Source organism: Prunus persica, chromosome G8 (assembly GCF_000346465.2).
Source record: "Prunus persica cultivar Lovell chromosome G8, Prunus_persica_NCBIv2, whole genome shotgun sequence".
Classification (NCBI taxonomy): Eukaryota; Viridiplantae; Streptophyta; class Magnoliopsida; order Rosales; family Rosaceae; genus Prunus; species Prunus persica.
In genome coordinates, this window is record NC_034016.1 from 16,712,310 (window position 1) to 16,733,559 (window position 21,250).

Below are 21,250 nucleotides of genomic sequence, written 5' to 3' on the forward strand. Positions count from 1 at the left end.
CTTGGATGGAAACATTGTTCCTAGTTTGTAGTTATGTAATTAATGTAAGTTGTATTAAAAGGATTAAGAGGAATACAAAGAAGCTAAGTTGAAGAAATCAGAAAAATGTTGTGTAGTTCTCATTCTCTCTATTTTCCACTTGTTCTCTCTATATTTTCCAGATTTTGACAGTTCATCCCATCTGTTTTGCTTCATTTAAATGTTGCCCCTATTAACTTCACCAGGAAAAAGAATGGAAAATATTTTAAAACTTAACTTAAAAACAATTTATCAATTATATTAGTAGTGGAAACACTCAATTATATTTATAGCAAAAGGTCTCGGTCCTATTAGTAGTGTAAACACTCCCTTACCTAGAATCTTTAAAAATCCTAATTAAACACCATAAGACAAAAATATACATTATTCAACAGATACTTTTTTTCTTTGGTGAACCAAAGTGTGCTACCACTCCGAGTTGGGACTTTTTACGGTAAAGCTCTCCTAAGGGGGTGTTTTTCACATGCTGGATTTTGAACTTCGTTCGCCCAATTGCAGGAACTAGCCAGTATCCACTAGACCAAACCCCTTTGGTATTCAACAGATACTTTTTATATTGCACTCAAAACAATTCAAATTATTCATAATAAATGCCATATACCTAATATCGGCAAAATATTTATGTCGTGTCTAAAAAAGGCACCAAGTGGGACAACGTTAGTGGGTCAAACAAATGTTGATATTATATGAATAAGGGAGGAACATGAATGAAAGGAAAAAACAAGAAGCAGAGATGCATATTTGAGAAAAAATAGGAAGCTACATTTACTACACTGAGCAACCAACTTATTAGTGGCTATTTGTGCTTACAAAATGTTGGTGCTTCATTCTAAAGACTTCCGAGAGGTTGGTTGTGGACAGAAGAAAGGCTGGTCCATTTTCTTAGCAACCAAACACCTTCCACTCTCCTAGCTTACATTATCAACTGTTTTTCCGAGCTCAGAATGTCTCCCTTCAAGCAAAAAGAGAAGACTGGTTTCTTGCTTTTAACTTATTTTTTTGGATGAACTTATAAATCTTTCGTTGAAAAACAAAATCTGATTCATATACATTTTTTCAATGTAAAGCATACAAGACCCAGGTGGCTCGCAATGCCAACATGGCCAAATTTCAAGCCGCTTATATTTTTCCGGAGGTCTGTAATGTCCTTCACTTGCTCTATAGTTGGCCTTCATGTTAAGTTGCTCAGTTTGAGTCTCTCAAATATGGCATTTTGCACAACCTTTTAATTTACTTGTTCAACTAAATCATAATTAACTCATTAAAATTTACTTGAGGGTTAAAGACGCTTATTTGTAAAGTTTTTGAGTTTGTTTTATGTTGTTTTAGATTGCTAGAAGAAGGGATGCACACTTGCAGAAGTACCCTGATGCACAAGTGATTAGCCTTGGACATGGTGACACCACTGAGCCCATTCCAGAAGTTATAACCTCTGCAATGGAAAAGGTAGCCTTCTTTGCTTTCATGTTTAATCGATGTACCTTTTGACATAGAAACCGTGATATTCGGAAATGTTCTCTTGCCAGACTCTGAATTTGGACTATGCTGTGCATTTTTATGTCAAGAACTTGTACATACTGTAACACATGCATTATAATGGATCTTACCTTTTGAAAAGAGAATTTATAGTAATTGTGGTTTGTTAGTTGTCATGTCTTGCTGATCCATCTTTAAATTGTTTATAATTTGGCAGAGATCACAAGCTTTGTCCACCCTAGAGGGTTACAGTGGTTATGGACCAGCGCAAGGTGAAAAGGTATTTGGCCTTCTCAATATCTGATTAGCTGTTAGAGGCAAAACATGTAGCAAATAGTCATGCCTTTGTTTTCTGTATTGACATTCCTTATCTGTACAGCCATTGAGAGCTGCAATTGCTTCGACATTTTATGACAACCTTGGCATAGAGGAAGATGACATATTTGTTTCTGATGGTGCAAAATGCGACATTTCCCGCCTTCAGGTTTTTATATTTTTGTTAATCTGTTGATATTTTTTTGTTTTTCATGATAATTGTCTTGATTGATTCAGAACTATAAACTGTACTTAAATTGTCTCTGCCTTGTTTTTACATTGTGATAGCTTGTTTTCGGGTCTAGTGTTACAATGGCAGTGCAAAGTCCATCTTATCCGGTAATTTGCTTTTGATCTTTACTTGCCTTTTATATTGTCTCCTCTCTCTCTCTCTCTCTCTCTCTCTCTCTCTCTCACTGTTTAAAACTTGGGATGATTTTCCTTTTTTTATTCTTTATCTGCAGGCTTATGTGCAATCGAGTGTTGTTATGGGCCAGACTGCACAATATCAGAAAGATGTTGAAAAGTTTGGAAATATTGAGTACATGACGTGCACTCCTGAGAATGGTTTTTTTCCTGATTTACGCAAAGTTGCTCGAACAGATACCATATTTTTCTGCTCACCAAACAACCCTACAGGTTCGGCTGCAACCAGAGAGCAACTGACACAACTAGTACAGTTTGCTAAGGATAATGGTTCAATCATAGTCTATGATTCTGCATATGCCATGTATATGTCAGATGACAATCCTCGCTCAATCTTCGAAATCCCGGGAGCTAAAGAGGTAAGTCTGCAATTGATAATTTGTTTGCAAGGCTCATGATTCATAGTTTTGTTGAAGATTTATGTATGGAATGGATAATAAATAGGAGGATTTATATGCATTGTGGTGGATAAGAAGCCTAATATTTAAGAGCATACCAGATCTAACTTGTATGTTTTATGTTTCTGTATCGACATTGCAGGTTGCAATTGAGACATCATCATTCAGTAAGTATGCTGGATTCACTGGAGTTCGTCTGGGGTGGACGGTGGTCCCAAAGCAGTTGCTATTTTCAGATGGATTTCCTGTTGCCAAGGACTTCAACCGCATCGTATGCACTTGCTTCAGTGGTGCATCAAACATTGCCCAAGCTGGTGGTCTGGCTTGCCTTTCACCGGAAGGCATTAAGGTCCGTTCTTCTGTATCTCGATTGATTCTAAAGTTTCATACTTGAAACCCACCTGCATGTGTTGTTAACTTGTTACAAGCTTTGCTTACATTTGTTTGATTTCAACTCCTTGTAGGCTATGCATGATGTGATTAGTTTCTACAAAGAAAATGCTGGAATTTTAGCTTACACATTTGAGTCTCTTGGCTTTAAGGTGTATGGAGGGAAGAATGCACCATATGTGTGGATTCATTTCCCGGGCCGAAGCTCATGGGATGTATTTAATGAGATTCTTGAGAAGATTCATGTGGTTACCATACCTGGGATTGGTTTTGGACCTGGTGGTGAAGGTTTCATCAGGGTTAGTGCCTTTGGTCACAGGAGAAATGTTTTAGAAGCCTCTGAAAGATTCAAGCAATTATACAAGTGAAGTGACTCTAGAGTGGTATCTGCAGCCTTCTATTTGAACCGGAGATCATCGACATTAGCCTCCATTTCTGTTCTATGTTGTGTGCACTAGTAAACTTCTGAAAGTTGCACGTCATTATTTAGATGTTATTGCAGAACTTGATTTAATCAGGAGCGTGTACATGTTACACTTTACTGATGTAATGCTTGCATTAAGATCAGAAGCTTGATTTCTAACTTATTTTGGTTGCCGAGTTGTTTTTTCAAAATAAAGGGCAGATACTTCCAATCCTGCAAATCAAGATCTAGCACTCCAAAATGGGTATTTTTTGGACTTCTAGAAAACACAGGCAGGAAAAAACCACAAAGGCGAAATTCCAAACTGAGAATCACACTGACAAGGGGATAAAAATACGCTGGTTTTTAACACTTCATTATAGCAAGAAACATCTGCATTTTCAGAAGTCCTTCCACTTACACGTACGTATAATAGCGCAATGGACAAAACCTACTTTACATGATCTGAATAACTAGTATGGCATAATTACAGGAAACTATTCTACACTAGGGTAATATAAATATAGTAAACGTTCAGGAGGTGATCTCTAGAATACAAAATTAGACACCTAGAACTGTTCGATACTATCCATAATCTCTGCTTTGCAAGTCTCTGCTTTGCAAGTTGTCTTGTAATGTCCAGTTTGGTTACACCGACTACAATGCACAGTATGTTTCTCACGATTAAGGTCCTCTACACAAATTCGTTTCTTTTCTGGGCGTCCTGGCGGTCTACGAAACTTAGGAGGTCGCACAACTCGAGTATCGTCATCCACACAAGCCTCATCTGCGTTTCTCCATTCAACTTTTCCAGGGATAGGGTATATCTGTTCAGCATATGCCTCACGGTAACTTGCAACCGTAAAACATTTCTCTGTAAAAGCGTATACATCTTTTCGACAGGAGATGAAGGCAGCCACAGCATGGGAACATGGTATCCCATATAGCTGCCAATCACGGCAGGAACAACAACGAGTGCCAATATTCACAATGTCTGATCGGTCAGCTGAGAGAACCTCAAATTCTACTTGATCAGAACGAAGGACTTGATATGTTGATGCATGGCCGATGGCTTCTAAAATATGCTTCTCGGCGGATGGAGCAAGTACAGAAAACCAAGAATTACTCTTAAAACGCCGTTCTTCAAACTCAGCCATCAATCTAATATGAATTGTCGCAATCACCTGGATTATGGGCAGCTCACGAGCTTCGAGAATCCACGTATTGAACTCCTCAATATTTGATGAGAGATGACCATAACGTGTTCCTTCAAAATACACTAATGCCCAGAGGGAAGGATGGAATTGTTGTAGCCATTTTGCAGCCTCCGGAGATACCTCCTCTATTTCAGCCATTTTTTCTTTAAAGCCAAACATGGTAGTGGCATATGCAGCATTCCATAGAAGATGAACAAGCCTAGAGTTCTTAAACTCTTTTCCAATGCTTTCACTCAAGTGGCGCATGCAAAAAGCATGTAATGAATTGGGGAATTTTCTTCTTACTGCATCTGCAATGCCCTTGTGCCCATCAGATAAAAATGTGAGCTCCGGCATATTCTCAGTGTTCATCTCCAGCGCCTTATGCAACTCTGACAAGAACCACATCCAGCTCTCATCAGTTTCTACATCAACAACACCAAATGCTAGCGGAAATAACCCACCATCAGCATCAAAAGAAGTGGCAGAGAGTAAGGTACCAAGATATTTGCTTTTAAGCTGGATTCCACCGAGCCCAATGATGGGCAAGCAACCATTCAAAAAACCACAAATGGACGCATAAAAGGAAACAAACAACCGCTGGAACCGATGATCCACACCAGTGGTAAACACCTCTGCAATGCTTCCAGGGTTGGTCTTCTTTATTTGCTCACAATATGACGGAAGAAGGCAATATCCTTCCTCAGAAGAGCCATAAATCGCGGCAAGTCCTCGTTCCTTTGCACGCCAAGCTTGCTTATACGGTATAGTTATCCCATATTGCTTATGGATATCATGCAATATATCCTTTGGTTTGTAATTAATGTTATCCCGCAGACGTTCTTCTATAAAACTGACAATCCAATCAACAGAAGCCTGGTGGTGCCCATTGTGTGCATTTCTACCACAAGTGTGTGTCCCTTCAAGGCTTCTTATTGTAAAGGTTGGGGCATTAGGAAGCTTCACAGCACGGATGCGCCATGGACATCCATCTGTCGCACACTTCGCAAAGTAGCGGATAAGGTCACTTTTTATGATACGAAGCTCGAAGTGTTGAGCAATTGCAGCTTCTTTAATTGCATTCCTGAAGGCCTTGACATCAGGGAACTCTTGACCAACAACAAACGTCTGGCCCTCCATGTGGCAAACGAAAACAATCAAAAGCTGACAATCCAATCAGCTTGTTTGAAATTTCCTTCAACGTAATCGTCAACTATTCCAATGTTTAGCTTCCTGGGAAGCGAAAAAAGAGATGAAGATTAAGACTGTCATTTTGTTGCATCTGACTGGAAACTCCCTGAGGGACATTCTCATCGCAAAAAGCCTACAAGAAGCCAAGCAGTCATATTTAAAATCATACAATTGAAATCATTGGTTTCATCCTAAAAAACGAAAAAGACCCGAATGTCTACGGTACTCTCTATATGACACTCAACACAAATCAATTATATAACAAAATTATGGATTGACAACAATTATATAACAAAATGTGCTCATATATTTCAACAACTCTCTCTCTTCAGTAATGTACACAAATGACGCTCATTAATTCTAAAAATTTCATACTAACCAGCTGTACTAACTGGGGCACGTTGGCTGATAATTTGGCTTCAAAATACCGTACAAGTTGACAGATTTTTCCATTGTCGGTAAAAAATAAACGAAATTTCAAACAAACAGGCTCTGTAATTAAGATAAAATCCGGTTATCATCACAACAAATATGGCATACCCAATTTATAAAAATAAAAAATACAGCAAAAGTAAAGTTTATTTATACATTCAAACCATATTTTGGGTTTGCAGCTAAGATCTGCAACTCGTATTTTCTAAGGTCAGAATCAAATAGAAAACAGAGCAATTCATTCACCCCTCATACATACAAATATATACATACATGTTAACGAAAGAATGAAGTTCGCATAACTGACGGTTGAAAGCAGAACCAGGAAATCAAAGATCAAAGCTTGACAGAGCAAGATCGAGGCAGTGGGGATTTCGACATCAGAGAGAGGAGAGAGAAAGGGCGAGAACTCTGTTGGTATTCTGACAAAAGATTAGGGTTGATTAGGTCACATTTGGAATATTCTGACATTTCGGCTACCAAAGATGGGTATTTTCGTCATTTGAACTCATTGACACGGACGGACGAATGTATACGAGTTTCGAAACCCAAATTTTATTTATTTGGGCGAAAAATAGCCCGAAACCATATCCAACATAGGATTCCGACGGGCCCGAATTTGGGAAATGCCCACAATCGCAATTTGATGAACAAGATATCCTGCATCGAGTTTTTGAGACCGGTAACCTCATTGGACTTGGCTATAACCACGAATAATGTGTTTGCATTTTATTTATTTATTTATTTTTTATGACACAAGTGATATGAAGGTGGAGAAAATCGAACATAGAATTTCAATTGTGAGAGTAAATCTTCTTAACTACTTGAGTTATAAGTTCTTTTGCAATAATGTATTTGTCTCAGGAAGGTGAAAGAGGAAGAGATGGAAAGAGATAAATTTATTTAATTTTTGTCACAATTGAATTTTTTTCGTTCTTCAGATTAAGTGGTATCTGTGAAATTTTTTTTTAAAAAAACAGTTGGTGATAGAGAAAATTGGAGCACGGATCCAAATTCAAACAAAACACACCCACATTTTCTTTTTAAAGTAGGAAATTGCTTCACCCAACCTCAATTAATTACTTTCTTTCCATTGTTGTAAATATTTTTATGTGGCTGTCTTTGTAATTATTATTTTTAAAATTATCATGTATTTATCTTTAATAATATTTCTAAAACTCCTAGCCGATGTATCTATCAGAATGGAATAACACAATCTCAATTCTCTCAATATTCTTTACTTTTACAACATTCATTATTACTAATCTCTCTGCACGCGCAGGTTTTTGTAAAAAAATTTAAATTTATTTTAGAATTAAAAAAATAATGGGTAATTGTGTTCCATAAAACTAGAATATATTATCTGATTTTTCTTTTAATTTTTTTAAATATAAAAAGTGTGAATTTATCATATTATTCTCATTTAATTAATAATTTCAATTCTTAATGTTTGTATTAACCAAGAATATTTTTTAATATTTTGCATGTTTTACCATTCTTTGCCTTTCATTATATATATAAAAGTTTTCTTCTTATTATATTCATGTACAATGATTTTATTCGTGTTGAAATGGAATTTTCAGAAAAAGAAAGAAAGTTAAATAGATTTTAAGGAATTAAGAAAGAAAGGGTTGTCTTTGTTTGTCAAATTCCCCCCCACTTCCCATTTACGCACGCAGCAGCCACCCTTTTGGTTCTTCGCTACTGCTACCCCTAGTTTTTCTTCATTGCTTCCTTATTTACTTGTTCATTTCTAATCCCCTCCTCCTTCCTCTTCCTACTGCCTTCACTTTTCTTCTAACCCTCTTGTTTTTCACAGAGTCCTCTCACAGTCCAAGTTCGGGTCTTGGAAGGGTTTGCTCAACCCAGTGCTCAAAGGGCCAAAAGGTTCTTCCTTTTCATTGTCTAATCTTCCAATTTCTCTGCTGAAAGTTTGGTGTTAATTTATTATTGCTCATGTATTTGCAGTGGTGATGTTTAGGGTTTATCTATTCGATTGAGAGATTCATTGGTATGGCTAATAATTGCAGAAATTTTTATTGTAAAGCAAACTAACCAGCCAACTTTATCCCACTCAGCTCTGTTCGTTAGCGCGAAGTTTTTAGAATTAATTAGCAAAATGTTAAGTCGTGATTGATGAGTTGGTTGCTTACTAAAATGTAGTTTGTGTATAACAAAATGTAGTATGTGTATAACAAAATTAGTTTTTGTACTACGAGTACGAAATTTTTGCTTTTTGTTTCATTCTTGTTGTCCTTTTTGTTGTTGTTGTAATTCGGGTCTTGGTAAATTTACCAGTCTGGCTAACTGTAATGATTCATAATGCAAATTGAATGTTGTATTGTTAACTGTTTATCATACTAAATGTTAGTCTTCTCTCACCCCCAACAAAAAGATAGGGGATTGCAATTTTGTTATGTTTTCTTCTTGTTTAGAGCAATATATGTAGTTCTTGTGTTCTACTGATCTGTTCTCGGCCTAATAATGGTAGTTAGCATTTTTTGTTTTATAGTATGGGTGTTTTCTCCAATTGCTCAAAAACAGTCTTTTAAGTTTGAATGGTCATTGATTAAACATTTTCTTTCTCATTCAGCGGTTCACCATGAACAACCTCTCGTCCTTCACAACTCTCGACTCCAATCCGCTCTCTAAGCCTCGCTCATTTGGTCCCTACCTCCACGGGCCCATTCACCTTCAGCGCCCCAGAAATGTTGTCGTATGCTCGGTGAAGCCCTCAATTGCCACTCCCTCACCTCTAAGTGTGTCTGGGTCCCCTAACCAGGGGCTAAGTCGAATTGAGTCGCTAACCCAGGTCTCGGGTGTGTTGGGCTGCCAGTGGGGAGATGAAGGAAAAGGCAAACTCGTCGACATCTTGGCCCAACACTTTGACATTGTTGCTCGTTGTCAGGTAACAGAAAACTCTCACGTCTATAAACAAAATTTGTAATTTCCTGATTAATTCTTGTATCTTTTTAGGGTGGAGCAAATGCTGGACACACCATTTACAATGCAGAGGGAAAGAAGTTTGCACTTCACCTTGTTCCCTCAGGTATCCTTAATGAAGAGACTCTTTGTGTTATTGGGAATGGAGTTGTGGTGCATCTTCCAGGGCTCTTTAAGGAGATTGATGGCCTTGAATCTAATGGAGTCTCCTGCAAGGGAAGGATATTGGTCTCTGATCGTGCGCACCTCTTATTTGATTTCCACCAAGTAGTGGATGGGCTTCGAGAATCTGAGCTTGCTAAATCTTTCATTGGCACTACCAAGAGAGGTATTGGACCTTGTTATTCTAACAAGGTTATCCGAAATGGTATTCGAGTTAGCGACTTGAGGTACATGGATACTTTTCCTCAAAAGCTAGATGTTCTATTATCAGATGCTGCAGCAAGATTCCGAGGTTTTGACTATGGGCCCCATGTGCTCAAAGAAGAAGTTGAAAAGTACAAGCGATTTGCTGAGAGATTGGAACCCTTCATTGCCGATACTGTGCTTGTCGTGAATGAAGCCATCTCTGAGAAGAAAAAGATTTTGGTCGAAGGGGGCCAGGCAACTATGTTGGATATTGACTTTGGAACTTACCCCTTTGTAACATCCTCTAGTCCTTCAGCCGGTGGGATTTGCACTGGCCTTGGCATTGCTCCCAGAGTTCTAGGCGATCTGGTTGGAGTGGTAAGTAGAATGTTACTCTTGTAGTTGCCGAATTGATTTTCATTCGACTGATGTCATCATTGTCATCCTTGCCTTGCCTCAATCAAATGGGATTGGAGGGATCAATTACATGAACAAACAGTATCTCCAACTAAATCTATTTTTTCAAACAGGTCTTTTATATTATTTGTTTCTTGTTATGCTTTCTCCTTGCATATAATTTTGGCTTTACTAATGGAATCTGTATCTAGGAGTTGTCTGGTTGAAATGTCTTCAAAGGCGATAGAACACCATATGGTAGTATTGGTCATGACATGTATTCTTGCAGTTAGTACAAAGGTCAATTGAGATGGTGAAGTAATGTTGCTAACTTGAACTTCGTCTCTGCAGGTGAAAGCATACACTACAAGAGTTGGTTCTGGTCCTTTTCCCACAGAAATCTTGGGTAAAGGGGGTGACCTCCTTAGGTTTGCTGGTCAGGAGTTTGGCACAACTACTGGCCGCCCCCGTCGTTGTGGTTGGCTTGATATAGCAGCATTGAGATACTGCTGTCAGATTAATGGTTTCTCTTCTCTCAATCTCACCAAACTTGATGTTCTGTCGGATCTTCCTGAAATTCAGTTGGGTGTTGCCTACAAAAAAACTGATGGTACACCAATCAGATCATTCCCGGCAGACCTTCGTGATCTTGAGCAGTTAAAGGCATGTTCTCTGCTCTCCCTTCTATTTGGATATGCTGTTTATAGTTTTGCTAAATTTTCAGTTGGATAATTTATACTAATTTTTCTTAGTAATCAAGTCCCTCGTTATATTTGATATCTTACAAGAAAAACTTTGTGTTAACTCTTGTTGATGCTTTTGTTTTTCTAAGTTTTGGTGGATATTTTTTAGGGAGATTCACTATTATACCCAATATAGGGGCCCAAATTATAAAAATACCTCATATGAAATGGACTTTAGAAACCCCACATAACAAAGAGGCTTTTAACTTCTTATAAATTACAAAATTGCCATCAATTTATTAAAACAAGCCCAACCCCAAAATCTCATAAAAATACCCAAAACACTCAATAGGGCATCAAAGTAATTTAATAATCAATATTAAATTCAATAAGGCCACCTGTCATTTTTTGGGATTTTTTTGGGTTTGTTTATAGAAATTCAATGGTGTAGGGTTTATTTATAATATTAGTACTAAGAATGGGTATATTGCTAAATATCTCTATCTTTTAATATCTTGGAAGACACACTCTTGTTGATGCTATTTTTTTTTTTTTCCTATGTTTAGGTGGAATATGAAGTATTGCCCGGATGGAAGTCTGATATATCTTCGGTCAGAAACTATTCTGACCTTCCAAAGGCAGCACGCCAGTATGTGGAAAGGATAGAAGAACTTGTCGGCGTACCCATCCATTACATTGGTGTGGGGCCTGGTCGTGATGCACTCATTTACAAATAATCATCACAATATTTATTTCCTTTAGATTCCAGATGATGTTCAAACTACCAGAAGTAATACAGAACTTCTGGTGCTGGAGGAATTCCCTTCTATGTTGGGAGATTTGTTTTTTGGGATGGAAATAATTTTTCAAGGTTATGAACTTGATGCAACGCATTCTCCACCCAATGGGGCCACATGAATTCTATGCTCTGTTTAGATGTTGGGAGAATTTTGTTTCAGTAACATTACTTGTCGTAATGCATGTATTGCTAGGATAGCAAGTTGGCAACAATTTGAAGTTGAGAGAATAATGTGGGTCATGTTTGTAGTTTACACATTATTTGATAGCAGGTAGCATCTGCTGCCTGGGCTGATCTCTTTAGTGGGAATATATTTTCTCTTTTGATCGATATGGGAATATCTTTTTTGAGGGAATCTTTATTGCTTTGATTTCTATTATCAGCAAAACAGGATTAAAGAACGTTAAACGAACAATAAATTGCACTTACCGAAAGAATCTTTGTGCTCATTATCTGAAGTTTCAGAATCCTGATATATGTAATTCAAATGTGTATAGCTGAATCGGAAATAGGAACACAATTTTCTTAGATCCAAATTCTGGAGCTAAATTCTTTGATTTTTTTCACTTAAAAAATAGTATTTCAATGTTGTGCCCTAGACCAACACTTTGAACTTTTTACAACTTTTCATAACTTTTGTTTAGTGGTTTTATACCTTTCATCCGTTGAGAAGAGATATGGTTCAGTATTATTTCTTATCATCTACTCAAACTGCCAACACCCGTCTCTTGTTTTGGCTACGCTTGACTTCTAATCTAGTGGTTCATTAGAAATCCAAAAGTTTAACACATTTTGGAGCTTAATTACTAAAATCTTAAAGACAATGAGTAATCCTTAAAATGCCAGAAGATTATTTGAATTAGCAGTCAAAGATAACCATCACAATAAGAGAATCCAAATTTCGTGCTGATACAAATGTCTTGAAACCATCCTAATTCTCCTTCGTAATAAACTAGAAATTTCTAATGAACTTGGGTCCTAAAAACCATCCTACTTTTGCTTTGCAACCTATTTGCACATTTATACAACTATCATCACGAAAACTTGTCAATTTAAATACAGCAAAAGTAACTATACACCTGTACTCTGCTAGGCACCATCTCAAGAGATTAGGCATGCTAGCAACTTTCCGCAGACTTGCCGTAGCTCAACTGAAGGATCTGTCGAAGATATACTTGACAGTATGGATCTTGCTTCTACTAATCCTCCTGATATAGTTTCTAAGATTGCATCATCACTAGCCATAAGAGACCCCAATAGCTTTGCACCTGCCATCCTTTCCTGAAGAACAATATGGGCCATTAGTTCACAAATTGGGTGTTTATGAATGCCAAGGCATAGAGACAGTAACTAATATATCCAAACAGCGGTCAATACCTTCTCTGATCCTTTTCTAAGAGCTTTTAATGAGACTTCAAGAAGATCAGCTGAGTAAGGAAGAACTGTAGATTTCAGATGGTACACGGATGAAAAGAGAACCTGAATGCATGCAGCTCTTATCTCTGAGTTCGTCATGACCTGCAGTATTTGACACCACATTTAAGAATGAAGTGAGACAAAGCATGACTTTATGAGCCACAACAGATTTTGATAACATGATAATCTACTGATAGTGAAATAAATAATCAAAATACCTTAACAGAATGGATGAGACAAGGGAGAGTTTTTCGAACAAAAGGCTTTTTTCCAGAGTCCAATATCTTTTGGCAAGCACTGATGAGAACATTAGCCATGCACATATAAAATGAGAGTGGAACTGGCACCTCAGACGAGCATTTCACATCATCCAAGTTGGATAATAAAACAGGCTGGTGGTTATCTTGTATAAGTTTATTGATCACACAGGTGAGGACAGAGTTTCCTGATGAAGCATCACCTGCATTATGGATCATAAAAGTCACATGTGCCCTACAAAATTTAAGTTCATACTTAGGATAATGCAATAACCAAGATCACCTTTCTTCCCAACAATGCTAAATGATTCTGGATCTTGCAGCTCAGCACATATCATCAGTGCCAGGGAATCAATGCACCCATGCTGTGCTTTAGATACTGAGGGGATAGAAACCCATCAGCATCAAACTTAACCAATAGAAACAAAATTGATATGTGTTTGAGAAACTTTACTTATTCACACACCTTCATCCCCATCAACCGAAGGCCATAAAAGCATTGTCTCCAATGTTTTTCTGATTTTGAGCATTAAAGGATGAGAAAGTGATTCCCTGCCTCTGACCTATCCATGACAGGAACCTCAACATTAGATCAATGCAAATAAAACAAAAGATGCCTGAGGTCGTGGCAGAAGAATAAAGCACAAAACTCTGCCAAGATGTTGACCATAAAAAACAATTACCACAAGGGAAGTGCAAACTGAAAACAGAGAAGCTTTAATCTTTAGTATATCCCGAGAACCTGTAGCAATTTCTAGCTGGGAGCTGACAACTGGAATTAGCACCTACAATATGAAATGGCAGGTACAGATTAAAATATTGGTATTTTATCCAGCACAACACATACAGAAGCACAATAAACAAGAAATTAGAAAGCAATAACCTAATACCGAAGTACTAACTGGTTCAACTTCTTCATATACAATGTTTCATATGGATACATGAATTCAACTTCTTAACTTCCACAATCACATTGGAGGTAGATTTTAATTTGTAATTGCGACCACAAATAAGATGTGTGGGTATAGTTGATATCCTTTATGGAAAAATGAAATGCAAGCTGATGAACAAACATTCTGGAATCATTCTTGAGCATTGAAAATGGATGAAACACAATTGACAGTACAAAACTAACAGACCAATAAACGAAATTTCCAAGGATCCAAAATCAGAGAATTCTTTCTGATAAGCAGATGGATTCCCAAATGGATCTTAGCTAACACCATAAGTTGGCACATCCAATCTATATGTTCATAACCCAACTTATTTTAGAGTCGAAATCATATAAATAACCATACTGACTAATTACAAGAAACAACAATGAGCTTCTTTAATGGTCAGTGTGGAAGTTAACAGAGAAGTAGGCAGGTAGATATACAAGCGATAGTGCCAATACATTTTTAAAAAAAATTTTGGTCACATACTTATTTGCTAGTTAGTACCACACATTGATAGATTTGGAATCCCGATATAGTAGCATTGGCACTGCTTTAGGCCAATGGCTGCTAGTCCAGTTGAAAGAAAATCTTACATAACTGATAAGAAAAGCATAAAAGTGTACTCGTGTAGTTCCACAGAGATAAATGCTTTGCTCACTTAATGTTAAAGCCATGCTAGCATAACAAGCAGAAACTGCAGTTGCGATCCACAGAGGACTCACATTTTAAAGCTCTGAATAGATTGTTTATGGATGCTAACATGCATATCATCACATAACCAAGTTGAAAACCTTATTTGAGAATATATATATCCATGAAGGCACAAATCAGTCTTCCTGGAATATGTAATGAGAGATGCAGTCATAATAAAGAGTAGGTAATAAAAGTCACTATTATATACTTTGGGATGAAGACGCCCACAGAGCTCAGCAGCAAGTTTCCGTACATCGTTGAATTCAAACTCACAAAATGTCCTGAAATAAAAATGTAACCAGAATAAAAAAAGAAGAAGTCAGATTCCAGTCATATGAATGAATCTTTCTAACATTGATGGACTAACCTTTTCAAAAGAAGAATGGTAACACAATCCTCACTGATGGCATTGATATCTCCACAGTCTGAAATTAAACAGAAATAGGTTAAAACCAGAAGTACGTCTAGAGAATTTTTATAGATGTTTCACAAAAATCATGCAGCTATTGGAAAAATAGTAATTATGATTTTACATAACTGAATTTCACAATGTGGTAAGAGATCTGTACTGACTACTGACTAACATGCGTCAATGTTGTTGAAACCAGTTTGGACAGATTGACAGAATGTACATGTTTGTAAGATGAGCACAAAAACATGCATCTTCAAATCGAGGATTCCTAAAACAAATACTTTACAGTTGCTAAACCATTACATGCAAGCATCCAATCCTTCTTCCATATATTGTTGCTTCTAAATTGACAATCCACCAGTTGTTTGTAGAGAGACAGATCAGATCTCTCTCTCTCTCTCTCTCACACACACACACACCAGAAACCATATACCTCTTAGGTTTTCAAATCAGCAAACTTGTTTAATATGGAGATGGAGAGAGTATACCGTGAAAAATGCCTTGATTGAAAAGTTGTCCATACACTATAGATGAATTAAGGTCATTAAAGACTCTCAGTGGAAGCATCCTAATTATGAGTAGTGGGCAAAGGTGTTCAAAAAGAGTCTGCTGCATTTTTTCAGAGTCATCACTTCTATAGGTTTGACACTCCCGTCCAGAAAAGCTGTTTTCATCAATTCTGAAAGAGAGAAAGGACAGAGCAAATTAAAGAAGAAAATTTTAGCATAGAAAGTTGAACAAAGTCTTCAAATAAGCTGAAAAGTAAAGAGAAAGACAGATACAGGAAGTCACTGTATAATCGGTACTAGTATAAATTACAGACGGCTAACTATTAATAAGGATACGAGCCTTATATTTGATAAATGCTATATAACATAATGTACTTACTCTTCCCGTCGCTTAGCATGCAATAGAACACAAGAGAGGACTGCATCAGCAGCTTCTGCCAAGTGCTCACTTATATAACTCAAAAACTTGACAATTGTTGCATTTGATGGCTCTGCAAACATCTTCTCAATCAACAGTCCGATCAAGACGTCCCAGCTTTGAACCTGAGATAATTCAATAGATAACAAAAGGATCATCCAGCTGAAACTTTGTACGAAGCAAATGACGAAACGACAAAATTTGAGGTTTCATTTAAAAAGCATGAAAGAGATATAAAACATATTGTGGTAAAATCAATCTTACACTTTTAGACCACTCTGGGATCAGCCTAAGCACTCGATCACTATCAAATTTCGATCCTGCAAGTTGCAAATGGAAGAGCTCAATTTCGAAATAATATTTGGCAATAATAGAATTAATCAATTAGAAATTTTAACTATGAATACTTGATGCTCAGTTGCTCACAACAAAAATGGAAGAGGAAAGCAAAACTAAGCTTCAAAACTACCTCATTACTATTACGAACTTCCAAATCTTCGGTCCATTTAAAATCCACAAGAAAAAAATAAAAAAATAAAATAAATAAAAAAAGCGTAAAGGAAATATATGTTCACACAAAAATATACACAACTGAAAACAGACAAAAAGCATTTAATATTTAGCATCCAAAAGAAACTCTGTTAGTGTATGATGTAGAAGAACCGTGTTCTAAAGATGCAGAATTTATGTTAGATTTAAAGTTACTTGCTATACTCATTATTCCATTTGGTCTTTAAAGAAATGAAAGAAACCGAAGAAAATTAAGATCTTTACAGTTTAATTTCTTCCATCTAAAATTTGCTCTATTGTTGTAAGTCATTTGAACATTATAGTTCAGACATCATCATATAGATAATTAAAGAACAGTGGATATAAGACATAAAAGACACAAATTTGGTTATGCAATTAGAGGGAAAAGATGCATATACAAGTTCAGCACAGTGAAGGATGTCATCTGGCAAGTGGTGACATCAAAACAGTTACATACCTACAACCCCTGCAGTGTTCTGAAGATCTATGCTTTGGCTGAGGGTGCTGCAAACAAGAATAAATAATAAATGGAAAAACTGTTATCTGCTGTTGAATATATTCATAATTAGCAGCTTCAGCTCAATAGACATTTCTCTAACCCAAACCCGAAAAAAAGAAACAAAGTTTTCAACAGACATATTCATAGCAAGATAAACAAATTAAACTTTGAGAACAGGAGGAGAAAACAATGAAATGAAAAGGTAAATACCTAAGACAGTCAAGCAGCATACATATAACTTCAGCATTCTGGCTATGATATTTGAGCATCCCAACACAGGCATCACTTGCACTTGATTGCAATCTTTCATCCGATGAGTAAATTAGATGAACTAAAGAAGGCAAAACTAATGAAGGATCTGCAAGAACAGGTATGTGTAATTCATCAATGCAAAGTACTGAAATCAAAATGTCAATATTTACTGCTAATGGCAGTGCTAAAGAAGTTACAGTGGATATCACTTTTACTCAAAGAAGATGAAAGAGAAAAAAAAGATCCATACTAAAATATAAAGGGAAGAGCTAAGTTTTTGGCTCATGCTCTTCCCACAAACTAATCTTATATTTTATTTATTTATTTAAAGTGTTGAAATGTATCTGCAACCCCAGAATTTTAGTGGATGATAAATAATATCTACCTAAAACTATTTTAATCATATTATAACTATTCCATATATCAAAATAAAAAGATAATAATTCATGAAGAAAAACAAGCCACCAAATGCCATTATGCACCAAGCAGTTTATGCCTAGTCAAAATAATTTTCCTTCACAGCTTGGATTTGCAGTTTACTATGGTTTAAAAGAGTATATAGCAAAGAATCTGGAAAATGTCAAATGAGATTTGGCATGAAACAATTTAAACCGTAAACAAACCAATCATTGGAAGCAAAGTGGATGTTTGTTTCCGAATTGCAATTTCTTCATCTTCAAGACGCTCAAGCAAATGGTTTGCAATATCTTGCCTGCAATTATCATAGGGAAAAGATAAAGAAGGGCAGAATGGTGAAATCACCATAATATGACACAATAATAAAAGCTGATGGAGCATTTTGCATACCATGATAACTGGGAAAGTTTGTCCTTTGAATCTGACGACATACAAATGAGTTCTGATATAACATCAAGGGCATTCGTCCTCTGTTGAACATTTCCAGAAGTAAGGCGCTCCAGAACTTCTTTAAAGCAATGACCGTCTTTGCTCCTGGTAAACCATTTACACCAAATTGACAATCAGGTACCCAAAAACAAACGGAGAGATAATATATTTGATTTGCGCTTCCAAGCACCAAAGGATAAAAAGAAGTAAATACATCAAACAGTATTCTGCTATAAGCATAACAACAGCTCTAGCTGTGCCATCCCGTTCATCTAGAAGGTGAATCAGCAATGGTAGCATAGCATCCACCTCTCTGGTGTCAGTGAGACTGCTTCCAGATGATTGTGGCTTAAAAATGACTGCTTTGAGTATGCAAACAATCCCATCTACCACATCATCATCAGAGGAATGGAGCTTCATAATGTAATAAAATATTAATGTTAGTAAAATGACAACAAAAACAGGGTCTTCCAATGGCAACAACAATATTATGGGTATTAAAGAATCAATCTTAGTTATCCTTATGAGTACTATACGAAGATTGGATGCAAGAATTAATACCTGTGGTAAAAGAGCATGTGATATCCTTATCCCGTATTCTGATACTATGGTCTCAAATTTCTTGCGGTCAAAACGCCCCAATAGAAGGCATAAACAATTTAGGAAAAACTTTCTGGTCTCTGCACCACCATCCTTATTCTCAGGATGCCCTCCTGCATAAAGCTGCATAAGTTTTTCTTATCAGAAAGTTAACGATTGCATCAAGTAAAAGTGAATAAAAATTCACGTTAAAAGAGAGATGTTGACGCACCCAAAAAGTGGAAGAAATCATAGCCCAGCATGAGAATTTAAAAATATACCGTAACAAACAACAGTTCTTATTATTTTGCAATTTAAAATAATTAAAAGTCAAGTTCATATAGTCGTGGATTATATTAATGAAGTTAGGTGTTTGTAATGCTGAGAAAATATAACCTGTATGCCTGCTAAGTATTGGTCCAATAATTCTTGGTAATGATGAGAAAATTTCTGATCTTCCAAGTGCATTAGCTTGCCATAATGCTTCCAACAAGAAGACAGTAGCAATGCTCCACTCTTGATAACCTTCGAACCTGTCTTTCATGTTACAAACAAGGAAGCCATGACCCATAAAAAATTAGACACCATTAGAGGTGTGATATTTAATAAAAAAGAATGGGTAGAGGACCTGCCTCAACTTCAAAGTGGCGATAATGCCCTTTTATCTCCCGTAACCACTGAAGCACTTGCTCCAATCCTTTGGCATGTAAAGATCGGCTTTTCCTGCTCCACTGGAGTAGAGTAGGTGACAAAATGTAACAATGTTCATGTTTGAAACAAGTTACATATAATACAGAAATAGTGAAACCAAGACTAATCATAAATATGTAAATATTGCTTCTAAAACTACAAGGAAATATTTGGTAAAAGAATATATGAGCTGCTGATAGAAAATCCTAGTTTTTACAATTTATACCTAATAGGGATGTGCATAATAATTATTCAACTAATTTTGAAAAATAGCAACATCACCAAATTAAAAGTTTGAGATTTGAGGTGTTTGAATATATAAATGTAACAAAGTCACAAGAACTTACAGCAAGGAGTTTCTGCACCAGACAAATAAGTTCCTCTAAATGATCCCAGAGTATATATTCCATTTCCATATGTGAGGTTACTAAAGATTCAGAAACTGGTTTTGCTTTCTTATCTCCACTGTCAATGGCCACTAAAGTAAGCTGTCGTTTTGGTGCATTTGAATCTGACAATTTGGGCTTGTTACTTGCAACCTTTGCTTTTTTTGTCAATGCTTCTGTGAGAGCTAAAAAACAATCAGCAGCAGAGATAGCAAGCCGAGATGGCAGTTCATGTCCTTCCTGCAAAGTGCTACAAAAACAAGAGGCCGAAAATACGACCAAATAAAACCAAAAAATAAGCATTGCATTTATTTTGATTTGTCACATAATACATTAAATTTTTTTGCCTAATTTTGTTATACAAGACATTGAAACTATTTCAAACACAACATGCATGATATTCAAAGCCTTATAAATCTGAATATGACAAGTAAGCCAAAACATAAGTCATATAACAAAAACCGTACAAGATGTGCACTCAATTTGCATCAGGTAATCAAATACCTTCCTTTTTCGACAATATGCGACAGGTAAGGAATACACGAAGAGAGCATCTTCAACAAATCACTGTACCTCTCCATTATTCCTGTCATTTCAAGCGGTAAAACCTCAAATTCCTCTGTTAAAGATAATTAAAGCAACGGCTTTCAAACTAATTTCACTTTAAAAACTCCAAATTAGGCTTTCTTACCATTCATGGGAAACTGGGTCATAGCAGTCTCGTGGTCCAAAAGAGCACGCACAAGGGTACACCAGCCAAGAGCAATAAAGCGATCATCTTTCGTCGAAATAACTTTAGCCAAGTCCGTTGCAATAGCTCGGAAGAGAAAATCGTCTTGAAAAAGCCAGTTCAAAAGCACCATGGATTGGCCACCGTTCTTCGTGTCCTTGTACCGCAATGACTGAATTTGGAAATAATAACAAAAAATTTAAAATTTTGAGAAAACCAAAAGCAATTGCATTGTGAACGATTGAAAAATGCGAAGAAAAATGAAATTGGGTACATTTTCAAGCATGGGGATGAGAATTTCGTGGAGGGGTTCGTTCTTCTCAGCGGCGTCGTTTAGGTATGTGTGCAAAAACCGCAGGGAGTCATCGAGAGAAGCTGAAATGGAGATGTGACCGATTGAGTTGAGGGGGTGAGGGGAGAGTCGAGAAATGGCGTCGTTTAGCTTTCTGGGGCGAGCGGAGAGCAGAGCGGTCATTGCTCTACCAAGCGTCACTGACATCATTGCCTGTGAAGAGGATTCTGATGGCTCCGATAAGTCTGATTTCCATAGCAACTGTTGGGTTTGTTCCATTTAGATTGAGAATTTGAGAACGAAATTAGGTCTTGTAGCTTTAGCTATGGCGGAACTGTTCTAGAACCTCACTTGGGTGGGGGTTTAA

The 21,250-nt window shown here is 36.7% G+C and overlaps 4 protein-coding genes across 7 annotated transcripts; 2 read left to right on the forward strand and 2 right to left on the reverse strand.

Moving 5' to 3' along the window:
• Positions 760–3,631, forward strand: LOC18767997 (LL-diaminopimelate aminotransferase, chloroplastic). 2 transcript variants are annotated; one of them, XM_020569755.1, is made up of 10 exons: positions 760–1,014; positions 1,107–1,174; positions 1,369–1,485; positions 1,733–1,795; positions 1,895–1,999; positions 2,119–2,169; positions 2,295–2,397; positions 2,470–2,615; positions 2,797–3,003; positions 3,119–3,631. In XM_020569755.1, exons 1-10 carry the CDS (start codon positions 984–986, stop codon positions 3,410–3,412), a joined length of 1,185 nt encoding a protein of 394 aa, XP_020425344.1. In that variant the 5' UTR covers positions 760–983; the 3' UTR covers positions 3,413–3,631. The 2 variants fall into 2 exon arrangements, with proteins under 2 accessions (XP_020425344.1, XP_007201070.2); XM_007201008.2 differs by having other exon boundaries at positions 2,295–2,615.
• LOC18767556 lies at positions 3,794–6,714 on the reverse strand. Of its 2 annotated transcripts, XM_007200239.2 has the most exons (3): positions 6,540–6,714; positions 6,214–6,326; positions 3,794–5,967 (listed from the first exon to the last, which is right to left on the reverse strand). In XM_007200239.2, the coding sequence occupies exon 3, from the start codon at positions 5,781–5,783 to the stop codon at positions 4,017–4,019; it is 1,767 nt and encodes a 588-aa protein (XP_007200301.1). In that variant the 5' UTR covers positions 5,784–5,967; positions 6,214–6,326; positions 6,540–6,714; the 3' UTR covers positions 3,794–4,016. The 2 variants fall into 2 exon arrangements, with proteins under 2 accessions (XP_007200301.1, XP_020425346.1); XM_020569757.1 differs by lacking the exon at positions 6,214–6,326.
• LOC18768320 (adenylosuccinate synthetase 2, chloroplastic) lies at positions 7,887–11,790 on the forward strand. The gene is made up of 6 exons (XM_007200920.2): positions 7,887–7,959; positions 8,086–8,153; positions 8,860–9,174; positions 9,243–9,935; positions 10,305–10,616; positions 11,203–11,790. The coding sequence occupies exons 3-6, from the start codon at positions 8,869–8,871 to the stop codon at positions 11,371–11,373; spliced, it is 1,482 nt and encodes a 493-aa protein (XP_007200982.1). The 5' UTR covers positions 7,887–7,959; positions 8,086–8,153; positions 8,860–8,868; the 3' UTR covers positions 11,374–11,790.
• Positions 12,264–21,250, reverse strand: LOC18767472. Of its 2 annotated transcripts, none has more exons than XM_020570511.1 (23): positions 20,866–21,250; positions 20,553–20,763; positions 20,366–20,447; positions 19,823–20,111; positions 19,418–19,516; positions 19,182–19,322; positions 18,768–18,929; positions 18,421–18,620; positions 18,168–18,311; positions 17,984–18,072; positions 17,319–17,466; positions 17,067–17,113; positions 16,343–16,398; positions 16,040–16,203; positions 15,640–15,830; positions 15,107–15,164; positions 14,948–15,020; positions 13,792–13,893; positions 13,575–13,671; positions 13,392–13,487; positions 13,070–13,311; positions 12,813–12,953; positions 12,264–12,716 (listed from the first exon to the last, which is right to left on the reverse strand). In XM_020570511.1, exons 1-23 carry the CDS (start codon positions 21,160–21,162, stop codon positions 12,537–12,539), a joined length of 3,309 nt encoding a protein of 1,102 aa, XP_020426100.1. In that variant the 5' UTR covers positions 21,163–21,250; the 3' UTR covers positions 12,264–12,536. The 2 variants fall into 2 exon arrangements, with proteins under 2 accessions (XP_020426100.1, XP_020426101.1); XM_020570512.1 differs by having other exon boundaries at positions 19,182–19,318; positions 19,414–19,516.